General features: G+C 39.5%; 1 protein-coding gene across 1 annotated transcript in view; it reads right to left on the bottom strand.

The window, feature by feature from the left end:
• The window catches only part of LOC149084111 (nose resistant to fluoxetine protein 6-like), a 77,002-nt gene that overhangs the window by 7,665 nt on the left and 44,126 nt on the right, over positions 1-25,211 (bottom strand). Inside the window, exons 6-12 of the mRNA XM_089234459.1 lie at positions 22,590-22,760; positions 22,392-22,485; positions 20,461-20,553; positions 13,849-14,017; positions 13,653-13,732; positions 12,845-12,967; positions 5,317-5,440 (exon numbers count right to left, since the gene is read on the bottom strand). Of these exons, the coding sequence (XP_089090585.1) occupies positions 5,317-5,440; positions 12,845-12,967; positions 13,653-13,732; positions 13,849-14,017; positions 20,461-20,553; positions 22,392-22,485; positions 22,590-22,760 (854 nt within the window). The remainder of the gene's footprint in view (positions 1-5,316; positions 5,441-12,844; positions 12,968-13,652; positions 13,733-13,848; positions 14,018-20,460; positions 20,554-22,391; positions 22,486-22,589; positions 22,761-25,211) is intronic.

Consider the following 25,211-nt stretch of genomic DNA (forward strand, 5'->3'; position numbering starts at 1 on the left):
AATGATTGCCCCTCATAACTTTTGGAAACCAACCCCCCCCCCCCATATCCCTCTTACAATATGAATTTTCAAAAATCCCTCCTTAGTGAGTTTTCACGTTACGAAAAAAAAAATTCTGACCAAATTTCATGAATATATATCTTCAGCCGTGTATATATATATATATATATAACACACACACTCAACATAATACATCATGCATTATTTCTCTTGCATCTTCTCATTCAAAAAATGAATTGTAATGAATTTTAATTTATAAAAATTGAGGAAGAAAACAGCAATGAGGGGGAAAACATTCTCTTTTAGTAGAAACGTGGAATTTTTTTCTTTGTTGGCCTTGGTAGAGACAGAACAACAACTTTTTTATTGGGTTTTTGAGCACAGGTTATCCGTATAAAATCTTAATTTCTTCATTTTAACAACTACGCGATCCTTTGCAATATGAATGACGTATCTGAGGTACACACGTTATTCGGATATTTCCTTCAATTTGAATTATGCCTCTAGAATCAGCGGCTCGCCAGTAAATTGCGGTGCCAGCTGTTAGCTATGCACCCTGTGTATAGATTTATTGCATGATTATACACTCATGTGCAAAATTAAGAGATTTTGCTCATTTGTGTCTATTTTCGCAGAAGATACTAAACCCAAAGGTACTAATAATGCCACCGAAGAAGTATCCAAATATTCAGTGTCGAATACGTAAGCGTACACGTGCGCGTGGGCGGAGCTGTGACCACGAAGGGGATGATAAAGGCACGAGGCGTTTTCCACGATTCGTGTACTCGTACTCCTCGGCTACATTCACTGTGTTTCTCGCAAGAGTTTGGCAAATTTTATAAGCTATCAGGTAAAATGAGTAGCCACAAACGTATGGATGACGGAATAGGATGGAGAATAGTCGTTAGATTGGAGGCAGGGCAATCACAAGTGCAGGTAGCTACAGAGCTCGATCTAACGCCCATTGTCGTCTGGAAACAGTTTCAGGACGCTGCATCCATATCGAGAACATAACATAATTTATTTGTCCACCAGTCAATTACGATAATACTATACAAATTAGAATTTACAATGAAATTACATATATTACAATATTCGAAAAAAAATGCAGAGAAAGAAAAAAGTTTGAATGAAGACGGTCGAACAGTTAATTCATAATGTGATGAAGAAAGCTGGGACAGGGAAGAGAGCAGTAGCTAAACGCTAGTGAAATGACCAGGACAAGGTCGTCGAAGAGTCACGACGTCGTTATTTGGCCACAGAATTGCTACAGCATCACAGCTCTCACGTGAGCTGCATTCTGCCACAGGAACTAGAGTTTCACGGTTTACTGTTGCCCGAGGACTTCATGCTTTGTGCCAGAAGACCCGATGTTTACGTCCCGCTCACTGCAGCACACAATAGAGCGCGTTTAGCATTGTGTAGACAACATCAGCCTTAGACCAGACTTCATTGGAGCACCGTGCTCTTCACAGGTGAGTCGAGATTCAGCCTGGCCACTTATTCTCGACGTACCCTCATCTGGAGAAAGCCTGGTACCCGATACCATCCCTCGCACATCAGGGAAATAGACTACTATGGTGCTGGAGGTGTCATGGTCTGGATAGGCATGATGTTTGACGGCCGCACACCCCTCCATGTTTTTTGGAAGAGGGTGCGTGACTGCTAGGAGGTGTAGAGAGGATATCTTAGAGCCCTATGTTCGACTTTTCAGGGGCGCAGTTGGTCCTCGGTTCCTGTTCATAGATGACAACGCTCGTCCATGCCGGCCTCACATGGTCAACGATTATCTGAAAAGTGAGGATATTCGGCGTAGGAATTGGCTAGCCTGATCTCCTGACCTAAACGCATTAGAACATGTGTGGGACGCTCTTGGGAGGACAACTGCATCTCGCCATCCTGCCTCCGAGAACCATCCCGGAGTTGAGAACTCCGTTGCTGCAGGAGTGGGACCGATTGCCACAGGGACACCTCAACTGCCTCGTGTGCAGTATGGCGTCGCGCTGTGCGACCTGTCTGACTGTGAGAGGGGACCATACTCCATATTAGACCGGTTATTCGGTACGATCTCGCAACGTGTATTTTGGACATTCCTGCAATGATGATCGTTACTGACAATCATGAATGCTTACTATGACTTCTGTATGGGTACATCTCTTTCCCTGTTATAACTTCCCTGTGTTCGTACCAAATTTCATTAAAATCCGTCCACTAGTTTTTCAGAAATTCGTCATGCGTCGTAAATTATGCTGTTGTCATCTCTTCTGAATCGGCTTTGATGATTACGTTTTGGGAATTGGAGGATCTAACGAGGGGTTTTGTTTTTCAATTTGTTAACAAAGAAATTCGAATTTTTATGATTTTTTTAAATTAAATTTTTGGTGAATTCATTCTGATTTTTCGATGGAACTTCTTTTGTTCTGACCATAAATAGAAATAAATTTCTGTAAAAAAAATGGTTTTATATTTTGCGAAATATATATGGGGTTTCCCCATAATAGCAAATACTGATTGTTTCAATTTAATAAAGTTGATTACTGTGCTTGTTAATTAAAAAATACTTTAATTAAAAATAAAGACACTGGATTAACGTCCAATTTTTTTTCCTTAAAGTTCTCCGAGTTAAATTTGAGCGAATGTAACCAATAACCTTATTGGTTGTATTTTTCAAGTTTTGTAAAAGATATGTTATCAAACTTTTAGAGTGTAATCCCGGCCTTAGAAGCAATTTATAAAACATAGCATAATTTTTAATATAATATATGTGGAGTTGTCTGACTTTGAAGTTTTCAGCATTTCTTGCCAGTGATTGACAAAGTGGTTCAAAAATTGAGAAACTGAAATTAAATTCAAAGTGTGTGTGTGTGTGTGTTTAAAAAATTGTGTTGTTTCTAGAATAACTGTCAAAAAATGTAATTGTTATTGATTGTGGATAAAAAAATAAAATAGTTTGAGTTCATTCTGTGTACAGTTGCTAAAAATGGCAACATCTGAGCTAATGAAAACTTGCCAACGTAGTAATAAGTTGCCAAAATATATGATTTTTTAACTTTCAATATCTACGTAAATATTACATTACATTTGTAAAGAAAAGGTATATTTCCTCGAATATCTCTACAAATATTGAACTTAGAAACGTGTAATTCTTTTTGTTGGCCTCAGGAGAGACAGGGCAACAACTTTCTATTTGGAAGTTAGAGGATGGAGGACCGCATAAAAATTTAATTTTTTTTTTATTTTATGACACACTGTATTTTCACTTTCAAAACTGGTGCAGAATAATTTTTCGACTGCCGTTTGAGCATTTTTTTTTTAAATTAAAACTAAACCTCTACGATGAACGATTGATGGGATGAAGGCAATTAGCATTTACGGGACACCCTGTATATCTTACGGTTAATGCGATAAATCGGTTATTATGCATGCTTAGCAATCATCTTGTTATGCTTGATATATTTATCACTTTTACCCGAAGCTCTGCATAATAACCAAAGCGTAGTTGATAATTTTGATAAATACTGAAAACATTATAATTTTTACCGGCGATTATGCGTAATACCCTAGTGTAACGGATGAAGTTGATAAATATATAAAAAAAATCCAAATGAGTCTAGTATGTGTGATGAATATATAGTCGGAGACCCCTCCCCGATATAATGATATAGGAAGGAGACGACGACGATTGTACACCAATATAATGATACAATACACGTATGATTTATCATGTGTAGTATATCATATAGAACGATTTATTATGTTTATCAACGACACGACGCTTGGATGTTATGCATAATCACCGGTAAAAGTGATTAATTTAGAAAAATCTATCAAATTTACCAACGACTCTTGGGTGCTATGCATAATCACCAGCAAAAGTGATAAACTTACCGAAATTTATCAAACTTACCGAAATGCTGGGCGATTATGCAAATAACCGGTTATAATGCATAATAACAGGATTTCTAACATTTACCGAAACGCATATTTCAACAACGTACGTCAATGGATCAGGTGTTCCCTCAATGTTCAAATCTTGGACCATTGCTCTTCTTAATATTCGTGATTGTCCTTCCTCGGTGCTTCAGTGCGTTTAAATGTGTGATGCATGCTGAGTCTGGAAGATTGCGTGGGTCCACAAAGAAACCTCAAGTCTCTCCATGATTGGTGTGGGGCCAATTACTTCCACCTCAATATTCGCAAATGCCACGTCGTCAGCTATACAAGGAAATTGCCATCGACCGAATTTGACTACACCTTTAATGGAATCTCAATCGGCCGTGTTTCTGTCACCAAAGACATTGGTGTTTTTTAACTCCAAGCATTACATTCATCGACCATACATACCAGTGATTCCCAACGTGGGAGTTAACGGCCCCTGGGGGCGATGGAATGTTCCATGGGGGAGGTGGTGGAAGCTACAAGTACAACATATAATCCTATGGGTTAGATTACGTTGGGGGGCGATGGGACAAAAAAGGTTGGGAAACTTATATATACGATCTCAAAAATAAGTGCTTAAAACTGTTAGGATTTGTTGTGAAGAGCAGCATCGATTTCAAATCAATTGCGACACTTTTCAGAGTTTATGTGCTCCCGAAACCGGAGTACTGCGGTATTATATGGAGTGCAAGCAACAATCAATACTCCCTGATGCTAGAACGAGTCCAGAACAGGTTTCCGGTACATGTTTTATAGGCAATTACAAAATTCACATTAATGAATTTGCTGTGGGGCGATATTTTTTTTTTTTTTTTTTTCAATCATTAGAATACCGGAGAAGAAGAAGTTACCTTCGATATTTGTATAAAATCGTAAGTAATGTAATTGATTGTGATCTTCCTCAGCTTGTAGAGCAGTGATTCCCAACGTGGGCGTTAACGCCCCCTGGGGACGGTAGAAGCTACGGGTTCAACATAGGATCCTATGGGTTAGATTGCGTTGGGAGAAAAAATTTCTGAAGAAAAGGGGGCGATGGGACAAAAAAGGTTTGGAAACTATGTTGTAGAGTTTCCTGTGCCAGTTCTAAATTGATCTGTTCGGCGAACTTTTCACCTGCCTAAACCCCTGAACAAATATTTTGCGACGGTCCGCTATGTTTGAGATGAGCAATTTGTATAATCAGTGTCCTTTGAAACCCGCGATTGGTTTAATTCAACTACGTATGAGAATTTCTCGAAAGTTATGATATGTGATTATTGAAGTGTTTTAATATAGGCCATCTCTCCCATCTGTTTCTCGTCTCTTGTTCATCTCTATAATTGAGCAATGCTTACCTGTTGAGATGTGCATAAATATATATTTATACATCAAACATACCTTTGGAATTTTCTTATCTGCCCACGGTGAATGGAGATAGTGGCCGATGTACATACCGAGGCAATACGCTGGTAAATGAGAGTATGGAGTATAATACACTTCCATCATCAGGTCTATTCTCTGCCTGTTGAACGAGTGAGAAGTTAAATGAAAGCATACCCTATATACATTAAACCATCGGATATTTGTATTTTCACTCGAAACAATCAACGTTAGGATTAATACAGTCGAATCCCGTTTTAACGAATGCCGATATAGTGAAAAATCTCGTTTTAACGAACATGTTTGTAATCCTCCAGATAAGTTTAAATACGAACAATGCAAAAAAAAATGGAATTTCTTTATAACGAAATTTCGTTATAACGAAGTGATTTCTCCGGTCTCTTGGAGTTCGTTATAACGGGATTCGACTGTAATATAAAAACTGCATTGCACAGGGTTAACTATAAATTTATAAACACAGTAGTTTAAAAATTCATTAAAATTGAAGGATTTTCTTTATTTGAATGCGGCTAGAGAAAAAGTTATTCCCACAAACAGGGTTTTTTCAGTACAGAAAAAAAAATCGACTCATATATTTGTCGGTAGAGGACCCTGCACGAAAACAAGAAAACCAGGGGGAAAACAGGATTCCTTCGCAGAATTATTCTTCAATCTCTCCTATACTCGAAACATTCGTAAACTTTCAGCCACTATTTCGTGGCTGAGGTAAAACAACTTCACCCTAATAGTGTTTTTTTCCTACCAATATCAACATCATAATGAAAACCATATGAAGCGCCAGTGACAGGAAAATTCAGAAATGAGCTGGTAATCATATACCCAGCATTTAATTGGAATTTGTATGTTTCCAGTGATTTGTTTTGGTCCACTGCCCTCTATCAACAAAAATATGAACTTTTTGTACAAAAAAAAAAAACCCCCTTTCGTGAGAAAAAATAACTCTTTCGCAAACCGCATTCAAAACTAACAAATACTTCAATTCTTATGAATTTTTAAATTATTTATGAATTTAGGGGACAGCCTGAGCATTCAATGAAGCATTTCTTGAGTTCATATTGCCCTCGCTCAAGATTGACTTTGCGATCGTAAGGTGCTTCTATCACATGTGGAATATTTTCTATTGTAACCGAGCACAACTCCAGTCTACCTAACAGTCTGAGTGCGTATCTAGCGCAGTGCGTGAAATTTTAGTGCTGCTATCTATTGGACAAACTATGATCGAAATGTAATTATTGAATATTTGTGACGTTGGGGATCTCCAGTGATATTATTCTACTTTTTAGACTTGTAACGAAAATTTGTAAAGTACCACTCAACCGTACATGCGCCTCGTAAAAATTCTTCTGGGGAATTTATTTGTTATAATTCTTTGAAATAATTAAATGATAAATAAAACATCAAGTATTGATATTGTTGTCTTCAAGGCTTGCTAGTTATGTGGAGTTGAGTGCGATAGACGTTATCGCTGCGCAACTATGTTTTTCTAATTGTGCGGAAATTCGTTAAAATTACGTTAATTGTCATCATCAAAATGATGAAATGACTGCTTTCTGCGTGTTAGAGGAAAAGTCCGTTCGGGGCTAATCAAAATATACTTCACGTCTGGGTACTTTTGCTAGTATCAATGGTTTTTACGGTCGCCGTATAGTGTCATCGTGAAACAGTTTCTCTTCTGCTGGAAAGTGTCGTCTCTTTTCAACGGTCTTGTTTTGGATGGTGGTTCCGGTCTTTGCGAATAATTTGAATTCTTGAAGCAGTGAAAGCGAAGTGTCCTCGGAACTGGATGCACTTGCTGCTTTTTTTGGGCAGAAAACGAGCTGTGAGATTGGCAGCTCGAGGTTCCTCCTTCATCGCCATTTTGTGATAGCCCGACTGGGGCAAGAAAAATTGTTGTATGCGCTCTGCCTCCCAGTAAATATGCCGCTTAATTGCCCCTATTCCGATAAGATTGAGTTGGTAAAAATACTTGAGCTTTTTGAAAATTTGCTGAGAATACTGTTGATGATGAGGATAATGACTAGGAGTTATTTGTACAAAAATTCAAACCATGGATATGTGAAAAATATGATTTAGCTAATGATGGTATTACTGATAACTGCGAAATTATGAAATATTTGCAAAATGTTATTTCATCTTATGTTGAATATTTGGCAAAACCCTCTCAAATGGGTATATTATAATTAATTTGGTCACAAATGGTATGAAGTTCTTTAATAATATAAATGATTATGATTGTATTCATAAGTTGACAAACAGATTCAAGAACAACCAATTCATAAAATGGTTACTGATCCTCTCATTGCAAAAAGTTATAGACCTATCAGCCTTCTCTCTTGCATCTCTCAATTATTTGAGTGTATATATAAAACACGATTTGATAACTATCTCAATCAACATAACATCATCCGACCTGAGCAACATGGTTTCCGCCGAGGGCACTCCTGTGTAACCCAACTGCACAGTGACAGAATTCATAATTGACTCATTTAACTACAAAGATTACGTCCGTGCAGCATGTCGCGACATAAGCAAGGCATTCGACAAGACTAAACATGATACGCTACTGGTCAAACTTATCGAGATCGGCTTCCCGGAGCATTTTATATTATTCTTCCATAGCTATCTTTCAGGAAGAACTTTCAGAGTCAAAATTGGAAAAACATTATCAAACGTGCACCCAGTGAGAGCCTCAGTTCCGCAAGGATCCTGTTTAGGCCCTCAGCTCTTCTTACTTTATATCAATGACATTCCTGCACCTCTGGTAGGAATCATAGCACTTTTTGCTGACGATGCCATCATACTCACCAATCATAGGAAATCTAAAAATTGTCGTGAAAATCTTCAAGGCTGTTGAGAATTGGTGTGGCATCAATGCCATTGAGCTGAACCACAGCAAGCGCCAATTTATTTGGTTCACAAGAAAAACGGACCCAGGAAACGCTCCCATCTATATCGGTGGAGCGGCCGCGGGACCAGTGAGAAAAGTAAAATACCTAGGATGTATTCTGGACCGGCCAATGACTTTTGGTCCGCAGATTGACTATGTCAGGGACAAGGCCACCCAAGACCTAGGCATGCTCTCCCAAATGGCATTTCCTCAAGCTCGTTTCTCCCTAAAGAATAAAGTGATACTATATAAATCTATACTTTGACCAATTACGACTTATGCAGCCCCGGTCTGGGCCTACGCAAGTCATAACAACATGCAAAAACTGCAGTCTCAGCAAAACAAGACCCTAAGGTCTCTTGTGAGGGCACCTATATTTATACGTGGAGCTGACATCAGGAAAGACCTGGGTATACCCCTTATATTGGACTTCATCAAGGAGCTATCTGCGACCCACTATGACAAACTACAGAACTCTGAATATGGCCATCTCAATGAGATAGTGGATTACGTCCCATTACAGAGAACAATATACCATAGGCTAAAAAAGGTATTGCACTCTGACTGGACACTCTACTGATAAAGAAAATTATGTTTTCTATTATTATTTTGTTATAAATGTTTTCGAGAAAAAAAAGGAAAAAAAAAGAATTAAAAGAAGAATTGAATTAGAAAAAAGAGGAGATAGATTTGAAAATATATGTACTGCATTTATATTGTGCATTTCTATTTTTATTGTTCTGTATAAGTCATCCTATTATATCCCACTTTATCTACTTTGCCACTGGTATATTGCACTCATTCATGTATCCGTATGTGTTATCTATATGTCATATGTATTGTATGAATTATATGTGTTATGGAGAACGGGAAAAATGGAAGGTGCATGGTCATTATTATTATTCTGTGATGTGTTTTAGAGACAGGTAAAATGAAACCTGATTACTTATTCCATTCATTCTTCATACACATATGCACGCGTAAATACTCCCTATTCGTATTTGTGGCCCACACGTAAAAACAAACACTACACAGTCATTAATTACTCGATTATTATTATTTATTAGATGTTCAGCGAGGCTGAAAGTTGTATTATTTTATATATATTGTGAAATGGACAAATTCACACTTGCACACACTATTTCACCCCATCTATTGATGTAAACCCCACACCAAAACACGCCGCATATCCACTAATTGCATCATGATGGTTATTATTTTTATCTTCTTGTATAATATTCAAGGGAAGTGACGGAAAATATTATTTTTGTCATTTTAACAAAACCTCACGTCACACCTTAATTTTCCCATACCACCATGTGTGTAACCCCACCCGGAACACCTCCCACACTAATTGATTGCCGCAATTAGAACCCCATTGATTAACATGTGAAAAAATTAAATCCCTCATTTTTGTAAATTTTCTCTGTTCCCCATGATCATGAGTTATAACATTCGGCGGCAAATAAAATGAGGAATCCAAATTCAAAATCTCAGAACTGTCACCCCATAAATTCAACAGAAATTCAAATTTCCATGTAAAGAGTCAAGATCTTTGCATATTCTTGTTTCCACAAGAAGCTTCCATTCCCCCCCCCCCCTTCCGACGGTGAATAATCGTTTGGCGCGCTTTCACGGAGGAGAAGAAAAAGATAAGAGTCGTCACGGTCACGTGAGCAGCGGCCACCTATCAGGATCCGGAAAAACCCCGACTGAGGAGAGAGCTTCGGAGAGCATAAATACTCCAGGGAGCAGGTTTGGGGGTCTTGTGGGGCAGCCGGTAGGGACCACGATGGAATGCTTAAAGCGCAAGCGCGAATGGGCGTGATTTCTCGCGTGACGTAGGAGCACTTAAACAATAAAGTGAGCAAAGGTAGGAGGTTCCCTTAAAATTGGCGTCTAAAATTGGCAAAGTGGCTTAAAAATTACATTCTGCTTCTATTGCCAGTTCTCTTGTTCGCCATTTTTTCGTCTCGTTATGTTCTCGTGTTTTCCACATTTTTTGTTTTGAGAAATGGCAACAAAAGATCATCTCTTTCTCCCTTGGCGACGACAGTTCATGCGATAAGCTATTTATTGTGGTAACCTTGACTAGATATAACGCAAAGGATTCTGGGACTGACACCGCAACGTCATAAGGGACGTCACAGAAGAGATTCAAGTTCTGCGCATGCGCTTTGAGTAATATTCCATTCCGTTTCTTGATCCCTAACGTCTTGTTTGTGACTTGTGGTTGATTTTTTGCCAGCTCGTACGGACGGCTCTCGCCAGTAAATTCCAGCTCCGTACACGGAGAAGGATCCCCTCTCTTCCGACACCTACATGCCGTCGGCCGGTGAGGAAGGACGGTGGGCTCCCGAACATCGAACCACCTCTCCGAAATGTGGTCCTCACGCCACTGCTCAGGGCAAACGCCGCGTAGACACCACCACTGTTGGAACTAGTCGCAGTTAAATATTCTCTCCCCCCCCCCCCCCGGATGCAAGGTCCTCTCTGCCTCTCGCCGTCATCTCTCCTGGTACCACTGTCGATGGACTCTACACCACCACTACAAGAAATCTCTGAATCACCCCATCATTTACTCTGTTTTCAATCATGCGTACATTTACTCAGTGGAGGTTCCCTCACCAGGTGTCCCCAACCCCAATGATTTTTGATTTGTGTGAAAAATTTAATTGATCTTTTGATATGAACGGGGCCCCTTTTCCTAAAATTTCGAATACCCAAAATTTATATTAAATTGATGAATAACTAAAATATTGTCTTGACTGATTCACTGCATTTGTTGAGATGTTACTTTTCATTTTGGTAATAATATAGTTTCAGATACTGTAAAAGAACCTGGGTGGTTATTCGCCCCTTTCCACCTCTTATCACGGCCTTCCCCTATTTAAATTTGGTAATTGTAAAATTAATCTAAATAAACCGTATAACATATGGTTTTTGTCTACCGACGATTTTTTCTTTAAATATTGAATATTTCAATTCCCCCCCCCCCCCACCTATTGCGATCTTTTAGAGTGCATACTACATTTGTACTTTGGACATGACGTTAGACTGGGCTTTTGTGTACACAAACACACACTCATGCTTTACACATACATGTACAAACTTGTCTTCCTCCTTCACAACGCCTCAGAAAGTCTATTTATAAGTTGCCAGATAGCCTCATTGGGCTGGAAAACGACGAAATAAATTAAATTCTGTTCTTTAATCTTTCTTTTATTACTGAAAATTTTTATCTGTGGGAATTTTCTTCAGAGCGGAATTCAAAACATTCATTTTTGAAAAATGAAATTCATTCATTTTCAAAACATTCATTTTTCACAGAGCGGACATGGTTTAAACTAGTCACAATTTTTTGATAAGATATCGACATGGATTGGTTAAATTCAGGGTTTTCACCAATCTACGTCGATCTCTTATCCAAAAATTGTGACTACAGTTTAAACCGTGTCGGTGAATACTTCCCTGGTATAGTTTATACACTCACAATGAATTCTTTTTTTTTGAAAAAAAACTTTTCGTAAAGTGAACGTTTCATGTTCTCAGAGGATCCTTCTGGTATGTTTCTGAGTGTCATCCCAAGCACTTGCGGAAGTTTTTATTCATTCGGAAGCCAGAAATCGCGTTCAATGCATTTTCATCATGCCCAAGGGATTTTTATCAGGAGGGACAGACTTGGTTTTTTGCAACCTCCATAACAATATTTTTTTCCATAACAATGTATGTTTTGAATTAAAAACCCTCTTTTTTTTCAATTCCCCCCCCCCACCCCAAAATTGCTACTTCCTCAAGTTTGGTAGCTGCCCGCCGCCTCCTTTGTCCCTGTCTTTAGTTCTAGCGTTGTATAAACTTGAGTGTTCAGAGTAAAAAGTTACGGAATTTTTTTTTTCCCATGACTTATTATCAAGGAGAACATTTTTAGCACCAATGGCAGTCGCTATGCGGTCACGTGGGCATCTTGAAGGATTCGCATCAGGAGGACCTGGGTTGGAATCCTACCGGTGGCGCAATGGTGGTTCGCTGAAGGGGATTTCCATCTTCAGGCGCAAATGTGAGTCCATCTCCGCTGACAAGTCTCGCAACAGATCTTAGTCATGGTCGCAATTTCACGTTTTTAGGCCTTAAAAATAAGCATACAGAATGAGTAATAAAAACTAGAGTTTTTGTTTTTGAAAGAAAATGTTTTCAAATTTCATTAACAGGTGCGTCTTTAAAACAAGAAAACTCGACATAACACGTAAAATCACGCAACACAAATAATGCATAATTTATGTTTATGACAATTTGCGTTGCATAAAACCACCATGTTTCAACCCTCTCACCCGTTTAGATGTTGCCCGAAATAAAAAGGGAGCTCATATTCAAATATGATATTTTGATTATACGGTGACACCTGTGAGGGAAATTTGAACTTTATTAATTTCTCAAAGAAAAATCTATATGGGGTATGATGGGTATGTTAGTTTGGACAGTACCCTTTTATGTCAATTAGTTGATTTGTTATTAACTTTTAAAACGTGCCTTTTTGAAATTACGCCTGCACCCTTAGGGAGAGTTACATATTTATTAATTTATCACTGCGTGTGTGAAATGCCCTGCAAGGCCTTACTTACTCTACATGTGATCACTTACTGTGGATCAGGATTGCTGTACAGCAATGTCGGCGGCAATTGCCTGACGTAATTGTAGCAGCCACAAATGATAATAGAACCCACCAACAGAACGCCGTTTGTTATCAATCCGACTTTCTCATGCCTGCAAAGTAAGTTCAATAAATAAATTAGAATTGTTATCAATTTATATATATATTTCACTTATAAAACAATCGCGCCTAAAAAAGGGGGAAGTACAGTGAAAACTCGATATAAAAACTAGAAAAGGTATCGTTGTAGGGGGATTATTGTTATATCGACAGGAGGAAGAATTATCATCACCTACAATCGAACTCTCACGCTGCTGATGAATCTTTTCTATACTAGCGTTATAAGTGCCACCAAAAAATAGCAATTTTGAGTATTTCTTCGGCGCAAAAAAATTATAACTGATTGGCAATCAAAATTCAGATTCATACGGCCCTGTAAAGAGGTTCGTCGCAGTACACTTTGGTGTATCATACATTATTTTCGATATGATCAGGTGGTATCAAATTTAGATATCATCAGACGTCCTTAGAAGAAATATAATATGCGACGTGTTTAAAAATATATTGAAGGATATTTCGAGCGAAATGATATATATATATTGTTGTAGCAATTGTAAAAACTCCTCAAACTATATATAGGGATTTATCGCAGTAAAGAATACCGTTGAAACGAGAGGAGTTTAATATTAGACTTCTGGTAATTCCAAACAAGGTTTGAAAAATATCATTTTAGGGAGATTTATCGTTATATTGACTATCGTTGAGGAAAGCTTTCATTGTATAAGAGTAAAAAAGTACCTGAATATCGGTATAAGAACTAGAAGGCAGATGAGATAGATTTGGAAATCTGCAGCCAAGTACCAAGAATGTGAGACGCACTGTAAAAACAACAGGTCCAAGAGTGAATCATCATCACTTCATGCACGTGAATGTCAAACCAATGTCTGCGAATTATATGCGATACAATAGGTAAATAAATCACGTATGCTATTACCCCGTTTGTCCCGCTCCTGTAAAGGTTGTTGATAAGCACCATGTTGGTCCACCAATCCTTCTTACAAGCGTCGACTAGAGGATCGATGCTTTCATGCCACAGGGGACCCGATCCGAACCACGGCAACATCATGGTGAAACCCACGAAAGCCATCTGCATGGGTATGAACCTTGAAAAATTGACAAAATTACAATCTGTATACTAGCAAAAAAGAGCAAGTTTGGTTTTAAGTTATGTCAAAAACTTATTTAGAGCATTCGTGGTAGGGCAACTGGGGCAATTCGATTTTTTAGAGGGAGCGATCAAGATTTATGAAAATGCATACTCAACGAAAACCTAATTTCTCGCAATTAATGAAGAATACATATTTAGTGGGGAAATAATTTCAGAACTAATGAAAATGCGTGTTTGATTGGGAAATAATTTAATAATTGCTTAAAGAAATCATATTTAATTAAAACTATTTTCAGAAATAATGAAAATTAGCATTTAATAACAAAAATGAGCTCGGAATAAATAAAATTCTCCAATTATGTTAAGCTGCCGATTTGACTCGAAGCCTGTGGCCCTGTTGGATGTTGAATCCACCCTAAGACAGTGTTTCCCAAAGTGAGCAATATCGCCCTCTGGTGGGTGATGAAATGGTCCGTGGGGGGGAGGTAGAAGCCACGGGTATAACATCGAATCCTATGGGTTAGCTTGAGTTGGGGGTGATGAGAAAAAAAAATTACTGAAGAAGGAGGCGATGGGGAACGGAATGTTTGGGAAACTATGTTTTAAGGCAGGCATCTTCAACCCGTTGCTCGCGAGCACCACAGTGCTCCCTGAAGCACTCAGAGTGCTCGTGTCCGATTTCGAGCTCGTGAGCACTTGAACTTTCAACTTTCAACTTTCCAATTGAACACCCCTATAAAAATTGCATTCAAGGACTGAAATTATTCTGATTTCATGCATTCGTCCGTCAAACTTTTCGTAAGGGTGCTCTTCTTTTGAGGATGGGTACAAGCAGTGCTCGTGACAAGAAAAATGTTGAAGACCTCTGTCCTCGAGATAGAAGGCTTCCGTACGCGTTGTCAAGTTCAACGTTGTAACGTCATTCAGACTACCTAGCAAGTTTGCTAAAATTTGAACCACAGCATCCTATTTCGATTCTTCTAATTTTGGCGTAGGATTTTTCCTGTTTGTGTCACGAATACTGCATGGTGATTACATATGGGTCATAGACAGACTATTCTGAGCCCTATCATTTCTTTTCCACACAACGATGATATTCCACGCGCAAAGGGATTTTTTCTCCTGAATATTCTGAGGGAAAATGGACTACTTGCCGACGTCACAAGCAGCGTGCGGACGTTTTTATCTCTAGGAGGTGCAGGTGAGACCAGTACCACCTAGAGATAGAAGACCTCTGCAGTGTTTGCTATAAACCTCATTCAGACTACCTAGCAAGTTTGCCACATTTTAAAACACGGCATCCTATTTCGTTTCTTCTTTTATTTTGGTGTGTGTGTGTGTGTAGAATCTTTTTCATTGGCTTACAAATACCACATTGTGACTGGATGTGGGGCATAGAAATCGCCAATTCTGAGCCCGATCATTTCTTTTCCTCACAACAATGATATTGCACGCGCAAGGGGATTTTTTTCTCCTGAATATTCTGAGGGAAAATGGACTACTTACTGACGTCACAAGAAGGCTGCGGAGGTCTATCTCTAGCAGGTACTGGTGAGACTCGTGTGTTAAGATGGCCCTGGGTGTCCAATAAAGTACGATCGAATTCAAGATAGTTTCTCGAATTCAAGAATCCTTGCTGCTAGCGGATAAAAAAAAATCATAGTTTTTGCAAATTTGAAACAGAAAATGGCGTTCAGGAACATTAGTGGGGACTTACTAGCACCTTCACTACTTCACCGCACACATCAACTCCAGCCTTATATCTCCATGTGGCAATTTCCAACTAGTAGAGTTGGGTGGAAAATGAAGGCTCCATCTATCGGTGGTCACCCTTTGAACTTTTTCTGATGTGCTTTCGGCTGGATTCGAACCCATGGACCTTGAGGGCAACCTCCATAGTGGAAGACGAGCATCTTACCACTGCGCCACTCGGGCGATAGGATATTCACTAGCTTCTGGTTCGAATTGCCGAATAGTTGAGAAATATACAAGTTTATTAGAGTCCTACCATCTCTAGGAATTAAAATGAACAATGATATTTTCTCTCCTGTTAGTTATCGTTTCAGGTTGCAAGATTATTTAGGAGGCTAGAAGGTGCTTTTCCTCCTCTCATCTTGTTGACAAATATTTCCATAATCCGTAATCGGTCCATAGTATTCGGCTGTGATCCCCGTACGTGTGGAGCTGCTTTCTGAACGGCCTTCCTATAGTGAAGGCAAACACATGACGAAAAAAAAAAATCTTTCTTTCAGCTTTTGATCAATTTCTTCCAGTTAAAAATTCTTTTTTCCGAGAGACTTTCTCAAGGGATCTATGGAACGAATTGTGCATTAAAAAAGTAATTCATGATACACATTAGACAGTTTCATTCAAATGCCTTCTAATGGCTGAAAAAAAAAATGCAGGCTTTTCACTTAAAAGAAAAAAAAGAAGGCCTTTTTAGAATTAAAAAAAAACCGAAGTGTGTGTGTGAATAAGCAATTTGCAACCAATTATGTAGGAAAGAAAAACAGAGTTGTCCATTTTACCAATACCGTTTGCCATATGTACCGTTCGATCAAACTGGATGTATGGTCAGTGTACTTGAAAACTGGATTTTTTTCGGAAATAGTTATCATTTGGTGATTTTCATCAGAAACCTCCCCCCCGAGTCCCGATGTGATCACATTAAGTGGCATGGATTGTAATTGTAATGGTTGAAATGGAGCATTGTCGATTGCTGATATTCACTGTTTAAAAGACGGAAAAACAGCACAGTATCTTCAACAATGGGAACAAAACATTTAGATTCGAAATTATTCATTAGATTATCAGAACATCGAACAGAGGAGAGAGTTAGTACGTGTGAATTTCATAGAGTTAGAGAACCGCAGAGCAGTTTAGAGGCAAAGACAGAATTCATGGCAAACAAGAAAAGTTCACCGGACAAGGATAAACCTGTCGAAAGCCCAAACCTTTACTGGAACTATCGATGCCTTCCGATCGGTTACGATAATATCCTGCGAATGCGAAAGCTGGTGAATATGTCGGATAGCAGCGTGTTGACGCGGTCCCAGCTCGCCCACATCTACCAAGAGTCTCCGGTTGCGCTCACCAAAAGCAAGAACGCCGTCAATCTTCTGCCGAAGATGGGTGGTGTGCCCTACTCGCTCAAGCTGAACGCGGCAAGCGTCAAGCCGCTCAAGAATTCCAAAACCACCGCTCGTGCCACTGCTGCTGCAGGTAGCCCTTCAAAGAAAAGGGTCGTGAAAATCGAACCGGACCTGAAAATCCAGAAACGTAAGACATCTAAGAGTACCACAAGGGCCACTTCCGCTGCTGTTGGAGCTCCAAAGAAAACGGCAGCCAAAAAGACGACGACCTCCACTAAGAAGCAGACACTCAAACCAATGGAGGCAGTGGACCAGGAAATCGGGCAGCGCAAAAAGCTTAAAGCTACCGCGAAACCCGTCGCCAAAGTCAGCCCGCTCAAGGTGAAGAAAACCACCAAGAAACAAAACAAAGATATTCCGAAGAATTTCGTGGAAAACACCATCAAACGCAAGACGCCCGTGAGCCTGGCATCGTCCACAACTGCAGCTAAGGCTCCTAAACAGAAGAAGACCACCGCCAAAAAGCAGGTCCTGGTGCCGAACGAAGAAAGTGAAGCGGACTATGAAAACCCTACTCGTAAGAAGCCCGCCGCCAAAGCCAGCACGACCAAAAAGGTGACGACGAAGCCCGCCGCCAAAGCCAGCACGACCAAAAAGGCGACGACGAAGACCACCGCCACCAAGAAAAAACCCGTCGCACCAAAACGTAGACGGGAAGATTCCGACTAAAGCGACTAGGACTCGCAAGGCAAGCTCAAGGCGGCCATCACCATTGCAGTTGAATGCAGTTCACACGATTAAAACAAGGAAAACACAGAAATCCAAGAAAAGAAAATATCAGGGAATCTCTCAATCTGATGGATACTGTTTCATGTTCCGTTCGCGCAATGCGGAATCACCAAGGATAAAAATTTGCTCGAACCGAATCTAGTCATTATTGGATCTTTTCTCGTACTGTATGTACATAACTAGGCTGACCATATTTGTTAGAGGAAAATACGGGGTATTGGGATTCTCTAAATACGGGACATTACCGATTGCCGCCAAAAAAAAAGAGCAAAATTGCTCATTCAAGAGACTGTTGCTAAAATCAAAGAAAACTCGCCAATCGTGGGAAACGAAGCACCACTGCGAATTGCAGTGAATTAAAAAAACCCATGAATATTCTTGTTTATATTCGTAATTATGGTAACGTAATTTCTGAGTTAGGAAGATAATTTTAATCGTTGATTTGAAGAATAAAATGTCAAGTTGGCTTCGTTGAAAATACGTGAAAAACCGGGACATATTTGCAAAAAACGTCGGGACGGCCAGAAAATTCAGATACAACCTATACATAATTGATTACGTATGGTTACCCTGTTCATAATGAAAAAAACGTCAATAGCATAAGAAATATCAAATAATGTCTTCTCCTTAACCATCATTCATCTAAAGCAGGCCTCTTCAACCCGTTGCTCGCGAGCACCAAGATGCTCCCAATGGAGGCCAGAGTGCTGGATGCTAGTATCAGATTTTGTGCTCGCGAGCACTTGATCAACGTCCCAAGTAAACAACTTGTACAAATTGCATTGATGGATTAAAATCATCCTGATTTCATGCATTGGTATGCCAAACTTCGCGTAAGCGGTGCTCTTCTTTTGATGATGGGTGCAAGCAGTGCTCGCGACTAGAAAAAGGTTGAAGACCTCTTCCTTAAGATGTCACTGTGTGAACAGAGATACTACTTTCTGACGTTGGCTATTGGGCTTCATGGAAATTTTATTTTTGTCTCACGCACTGGTTGTCAAAGGTTGAAAACCTCTGCGTTAGGCTCAAGATCCAATGTTTCCCAAAATGGGTGTTTCCGTGAAATGGGGATTATTGAAATAGACCATGCCGGAGGCAGTAGCTTCATAACAAAAGGTATATTTAGTGTATTGCCATCCTTCTTCCCAGTGCCGTAAGTAGGCAGGTGTAACAGGTGCACCCACACAGGATCCACTTGGAAGGAGGGGCTAAGGAAGGCGGGTCATTCTGGGCCCAAGAATAGGCCAAAGGGGCCTAAATGCAAATTCTTGCTCATGGCACAATAATGGCTAGTTACGGCACTGCTCCTTCCACTCTGATTTGTAAGACCAGCCATCCGCCTGTGAATATGCCTCTGTCATGGGAGTGATTCTCAACCGATGGTACACCCTTGTGGTAGTAGATGAAGGAAAATTAATTTTAAGGGGAGCCGCGACAGGTGATTACGGAGGCCACAGAGAGCCGTGAAAGAAAAAAAATAGATGTAAATGAGAGAAAGAAATACTATAAAACCAATAGACTTTCAAGTATTATGTCGAGGTGAACTCGGGGGGTGAATTTGGGGAATGTCGGGTGAAATTTGGAGAAAAAAAGTTGCGTTGTTCGTTCTTGAGCCGGATCAACACACACGGCACTACGCAGCTTCAACACGCGGAAAAACAGTACGTACAATTTTCCTACCGGGAATTGAACCCACGGATGGCATTAATGATGGAAAGAAGAGTTTTCCGTTCGATTTTTTAATCGAATCTTAATTGTTCTTTCTTAATTTTTCTCCGATTTCTGAATTCAAATGTATCAGCGAATATTGCACATAAAAACTTGAAAACTTTATTGTTGGCCTAAGGAGAGACAGAGCAACAACTTTCTAAGTGGAAGACAGAGAACAGGATGGGGGGGTGGGCAGTATAAAAATTTAAATTTTTTTATTTTGTGACGCAGTGTATTGTCACTCTCAAAACTGACGCAAGGCAATCCTTGAACGCATTTCGAGCATTTTCTAACCATTTAAGCGACAATGACGAGACATCTCAACTCTATAAAAGGCTCTTATTTAAGCATTAACAAGACAGAATATTTTGTGAAGTTGATTTCTCAACAGAGGAGAACTGTTCCCTTATACCCCTTAGTTTGCACCTGCTGAAAATCGGAAGAAAGCCTACTTTATTCAAATAGATATGGCATTTTGAAGGGTGATTTAGATTTCTAGTTGCCGCTTTTAAAGGGTAAAATTGAAATTATATCGCTACGAAAGATGGTTGGCAAGATAAAGGCCTCTTTAAGCACTTGTAGGACACCCTGTATAATATATACTAAATACCACTAATATTTTTACCAACTCTTGATATTATTTGATGATGCGTTTCTGTAAATTCTGTAACTCTATATGCCACTTGTTTAGATGATCGATTTTTCTTCCCTCAAAATAAGAAATCAAGAACCCCCCCAAAAAAATGTTGTTAGGACCCGGGACGTTCAGTTCTTATTTTATCGAACTTATTTTACCGGGACCTTCGGTTCGCATTAGTGCGTAGAAAGTGTGTAATATTGTACAAACCTGTATAATCTATGGATAATGTACTGCCAGAATTTGGGTGTCCTCTTTGTCTTCTTGACCACCTCGTATGTGACGAAAGTCATCAGCAGTCCACTAAAGATTAGAAATTACTTACAGTTATTTCGGAAATTTTCGATAGCATATGAGAATATTGCATTCGAAGTATTTCCCTGCGTGTAATCCGCGTATGTCAATCCCACCACTTCGAGCAAAAATACCATCGTATAATCAAATAATATTCATGTGAAAATTTCATTCATCAATAATAACACCATAAGAAGTGGAAAGGATTTGTTTCCTCACATTTTTGTAGAAAAAAAAAATTGCGAATGCTAAAAATGCGACAAAAATACGGAAGTTCTTAGGGTCAATTCTCGCCGAAAAAAATTGCTAAAAGTGTAAATAAACATTGCCAATTAGGGCTGGAATTGCGAAAAATATAGCGCATAGGCGGGAAAGTTAGGGTTAATTGAAATCGTTGCGATTTCAATTATATTTCAAGAAAAAAAGAACTTTGCACATATGGCATATATTCATATTTATACTCATAACCATCATAATGTTATATAAGAGAAATATATTTATCAACGATTTGAGCTAGGTTTACAGATTTGAGTACGCTTCGAGGAAAATACGGGACAAAAACGAGGCTATTCTATAAAAATAGCACGGGTGGCCAAAAATAGAGAAACACGAAAATATCCTGCTACATACGGGTCGGCCGATCTCCCCTTTAAAAAGTCTCGCCACAGAGAGCAGCAGGCCTACAAACAGTACAAATGAAATTCAGTCATAACACATCAATCACTTCACTTCTGAAATATAGATGGCAGCACTGAAAAATCAAACACAGTACTACATACGCACTCAGACTGTCAGGTACACACACAGTTACACTTCCGGCACAATTCACTGGGTAGTAAATCGCCCATAGAGGGTGATAGACCTGAGTTGTGCTCGGTTCTCAAAGAAAGTTACATACGGGTTGTATTGTAACTAATCTAAGATCCCTGTGCACTCTATTAAACTTTACTGCTCTTAGCAATACGCAAACCGTTGACAAAGAGCTAATGAGTGGCAAAAAGGCATTCACCATCCAATATTTCACTTGGTGCATCATCATAAATTACCTATACGATAGGTAATTAGACTGGATTTACGGAAAATTCACCGCCAATAATTCACCACCACGCAATTCACCAAAAGGAATGTTCATCAACGGAAAATTTATTGCTGTGAAAATATACCGAGAAATAATTAAAATACCGAAAATTCATCGCCAAAGAATTCACCTAAAGGAAAATCCACCTACAACACTTCCCGAAAGGAAAATTCACCAAGAAAAAATTTTCCGGCAACAGTCCTTCACCAGTGAGTGAGTGGTAACTGAATATCAGGGAATGAATGAGAGAGCGAAAATGTGAGGAAGTGACTGGCGGACTGAATGACCAAATGCATACGTGAGTGACAGAGTGACCGACTGAGAAAATGTACGAACAAAAGAGTGGCTGAGTGAGTGGCCGATTGAGTGACTGATTGAGTTATTTCCTGAGCAAGTGACCGACTGCGAGTACTTGCTAGTCCTCAAAGCACTAGCCCACTCATTCATTAACACACACACACACACACACCTTACTTGCTCATTCCCTTACTAACTGACTTGCTAATTTCCTCACTTAATTACTTCTCACTGACTCACTGTTGTGTATGAATTGTTTGTCGGTAAATTGCGTAACGGAATTGAATTTCCCGAACACGATTAGACTGATACGTAGAGTCGATCCCGAATAGCACTCCGAAAATTCAATCGCGATTTACCGAAAACACAGGTTTGTTCCCAGAATATGCTCGCACAAGGAATAGCTTTTCTGTACATTAGACGTGGTAGAACGGTAGACGTGTATAACGATAAACAGTTTGTAATCACTTACCTGATGAAGAAGAAGTTGTCTACGACCAGCGTGGCGTTGGATATGATATTGAAAGAAGTGTTCTGTAGGAAATCTAAAGTCAACCTCAAGTTTCCTGTGATATATATGAACGAAAAGAGTTATAACGTCTGAAAACGTTTCGTATACTGAGAAAATCGAGTAAATAAAATGCGAAAAATCGTATTGACGACATCTTACTGAGAGATGCAAAGTTGACGTGGAAGTACGTGTGTCCAAGAATGATCCAACATATCGAATAGAACCGAATACCGTGTAGACATCTTAGCTTTCCACTCCCGGCGTTGACGTCTAGAACCTTTTTAAGATTGGAAACAACCGAGAAACACCTCAGGGAACGTACAATCAAATCTGTAAATGTAAGAAGAATAAATTACGTATTTAAAAGATAAAAGTCGTAAAACAAATAAAATCAAACTCGTTATAATGGTTCACGGATGGCGTGCGTAACCTTTGTCTTGAAAAGAAAAGAGCATTGAGGGAGTATAAAAGTGGACGAGGTGATCTATCATTGCTTACTGATAAAAGAAAGGGGACAGCTGGCCCCTCTCGATAGGAGGGTCTAGGGCAGCGGTTCCCAACCTTTTTCAGTCCTTGTACCCCAACCTCGGAATCCTCCAGGCATCCCCCCCCCCGATCTGTTTCACGCATTACAGATTCCGAAAACTTCCATGAAAAGGTAAATGGTGAATTAAATTTTCAAAGTTTTGAAAAATTAAGCTCAAAAGAGTATAAATACGAACTCAAATCCGGTGCTGCGTTCAATTTGCTTCTATATTTATTTTTTATATAAGTATACGAAGAGAACTCCCGTTCAAGAAGCTCCGTGCTAACAAACGGCAACACAAACATTATGGCTTTTCTAAAAAGTTCACTCTATTCGTCAATGACTAGGTGACGACTGTTGTCGCCCAAAAACTGACTAGGTCCATCATTCCGCCATAGAAGAGGTTCTTCGTAGTGGTATATGATGCGATTTCACGTTTTCTGAAATGGACAATGAAAAAAGCCGGTTGAAAATAGTCTTCTTTCAAAGGATTAGGTTTCCACCGATCACCCATTTACGCTCTGAAAATTTTTTTCAAGTGAGTACTTTAATCCTTCTAAGTGCTCAATTATCTTATCACCAATGGTTAATTTTTGCTCTGCTTGTGACAGGAAATCGTGAAGTGTTTCGAACACTTCCAAAGAAAGGGCTACCTTGTGCCGAAGTTCGAACAGTCACATCAGGACTTAACCCTGGGACAACCACCTAACTTCGGTGGACAATAGCAAAGTGTTGTGAAGGCTGTCCATGTGTGCGCACAGCAGTTTAAACAACCTGGAGTTGGTAGGCTTCGCCTTGATAAACTTGACAACTTAGACCGCTTCATCAAGAACGTTTCGCAAATTTCGAGGCAAAGTTTTCGAGATGCAAGGCTCTATCTGTGAATACAGCAGTCCATTCCATTTCGGGGGTGACATCTGCCACGCCTGCACGAAGGCCTGAGTAACAACCTTTCGTGGATTTTCCTCCTTCTGTGGTGAGCCTCGCATTTTGACCAGTGAATTCCTTTTTCAACGAAATAACAATCGATTGCTTTAAATAGGTCTTTAGCAGTCGTACGAGAAACAGATATTATCTTGAATTGTGGATCGTGGTTTCTTGCTGAGTGCAGACTCAGCTAGGAAAAGCATTAATGACCGTGACCGTTGGACGTTATACAGAGTACCGAGCTCAAGAGCTATTCTCCTTCCACCTTGGAAAAGCCCAATATTACATTGATGTAAATGCCGATGCCGTTGATAGTTGATGCGAAGCACCGAGCTCTCGTCTTCTCCGTCTTGGTTTCTCTACTTAGGTAGAGATATTGATCAGTCAATGGCAAAATGATTGCTTAAAAACAATCATCGATGATTTTTTTAAAAATATTATATAAAATGTTCTCACTACTGCAATACGATATTAGTATATTGATTTACATTCTCAACAATTTGCAGAAGTTAAAACATCTTTTACTACTTCTCTCAGATCATACATATTTTCAAAAATAAATCCCGAACATGCAAATATTCTCAATATCCACAATATTAAATATGCAAATACAAATACAACGCCACAACAGGCAAATTGCCCAACGAGGTGGCTGACTTAAGAACATCATGGATCCCCGAGCCATCCTTTGGAGGCCCTACCTACTACTACTACTACACCACCACCCCCCCCCCCCCCGCGGAACCCCCCAACGAATCGGTACATGCGGGAATGTGCGTGTACGTGTAGTGAAACCTGCCGTGAAGTTTTTTGTTGTTTCTCTGTAATGCTTGTTATGTGTAGTGCTGCCATCTGCCACCAGTTTTTCTAACTATGAGTGAAATTATTTCACTAAAGTGTTCACTAAAGTAATTCACTATTATAATTTCACTAAAGTGATTTACTTCGTTACAAATTACAAATTTAACCAATGTTTCACAACATAAGTTTACAGCATCTTTTACAGTATAATTTCCATTCAGAGAAAGGTGATATGTGTATATACATGAAATCCCCAAAAATGCCATCAGAACCATTTAATGTGACTTTTGAGTATTTGACAAACATATTAGGAAAAATAAATAAATAAACTAAAGTGGAAGGTTGCAAATGGTTATTAGAATTTACAGAATACATCCCCCAGTGCCGTCTTAACGCGTGGGCCCACCCGGGCCAGGGGCCCCACAAAAATGATATCCGGTTGAAATTTTCTTGAATTTACCAGATGGGGCCTCCGAAAAACCACTTGGCCCGGGGGCCCATGATACCCTTAAGACGGCCCTGCCCCC

Source organism: Pholcus phalangioides, unplaced genomic scaffold (assembly GCF_987345545.1).
Source record: "Pholcus phalangioides strain wild (caught in Gottingen) unplaced genomic scaffold, Ppha-v1.0 ptg000008l_1, whole genome shotgun sequence".
Taxonomy (NCBI): Eukaryota; Metazoa; Arthropoda; class Arachnida; order Araneae; family Pholcidae; genus Pholcus; species Pholcus phalangioides.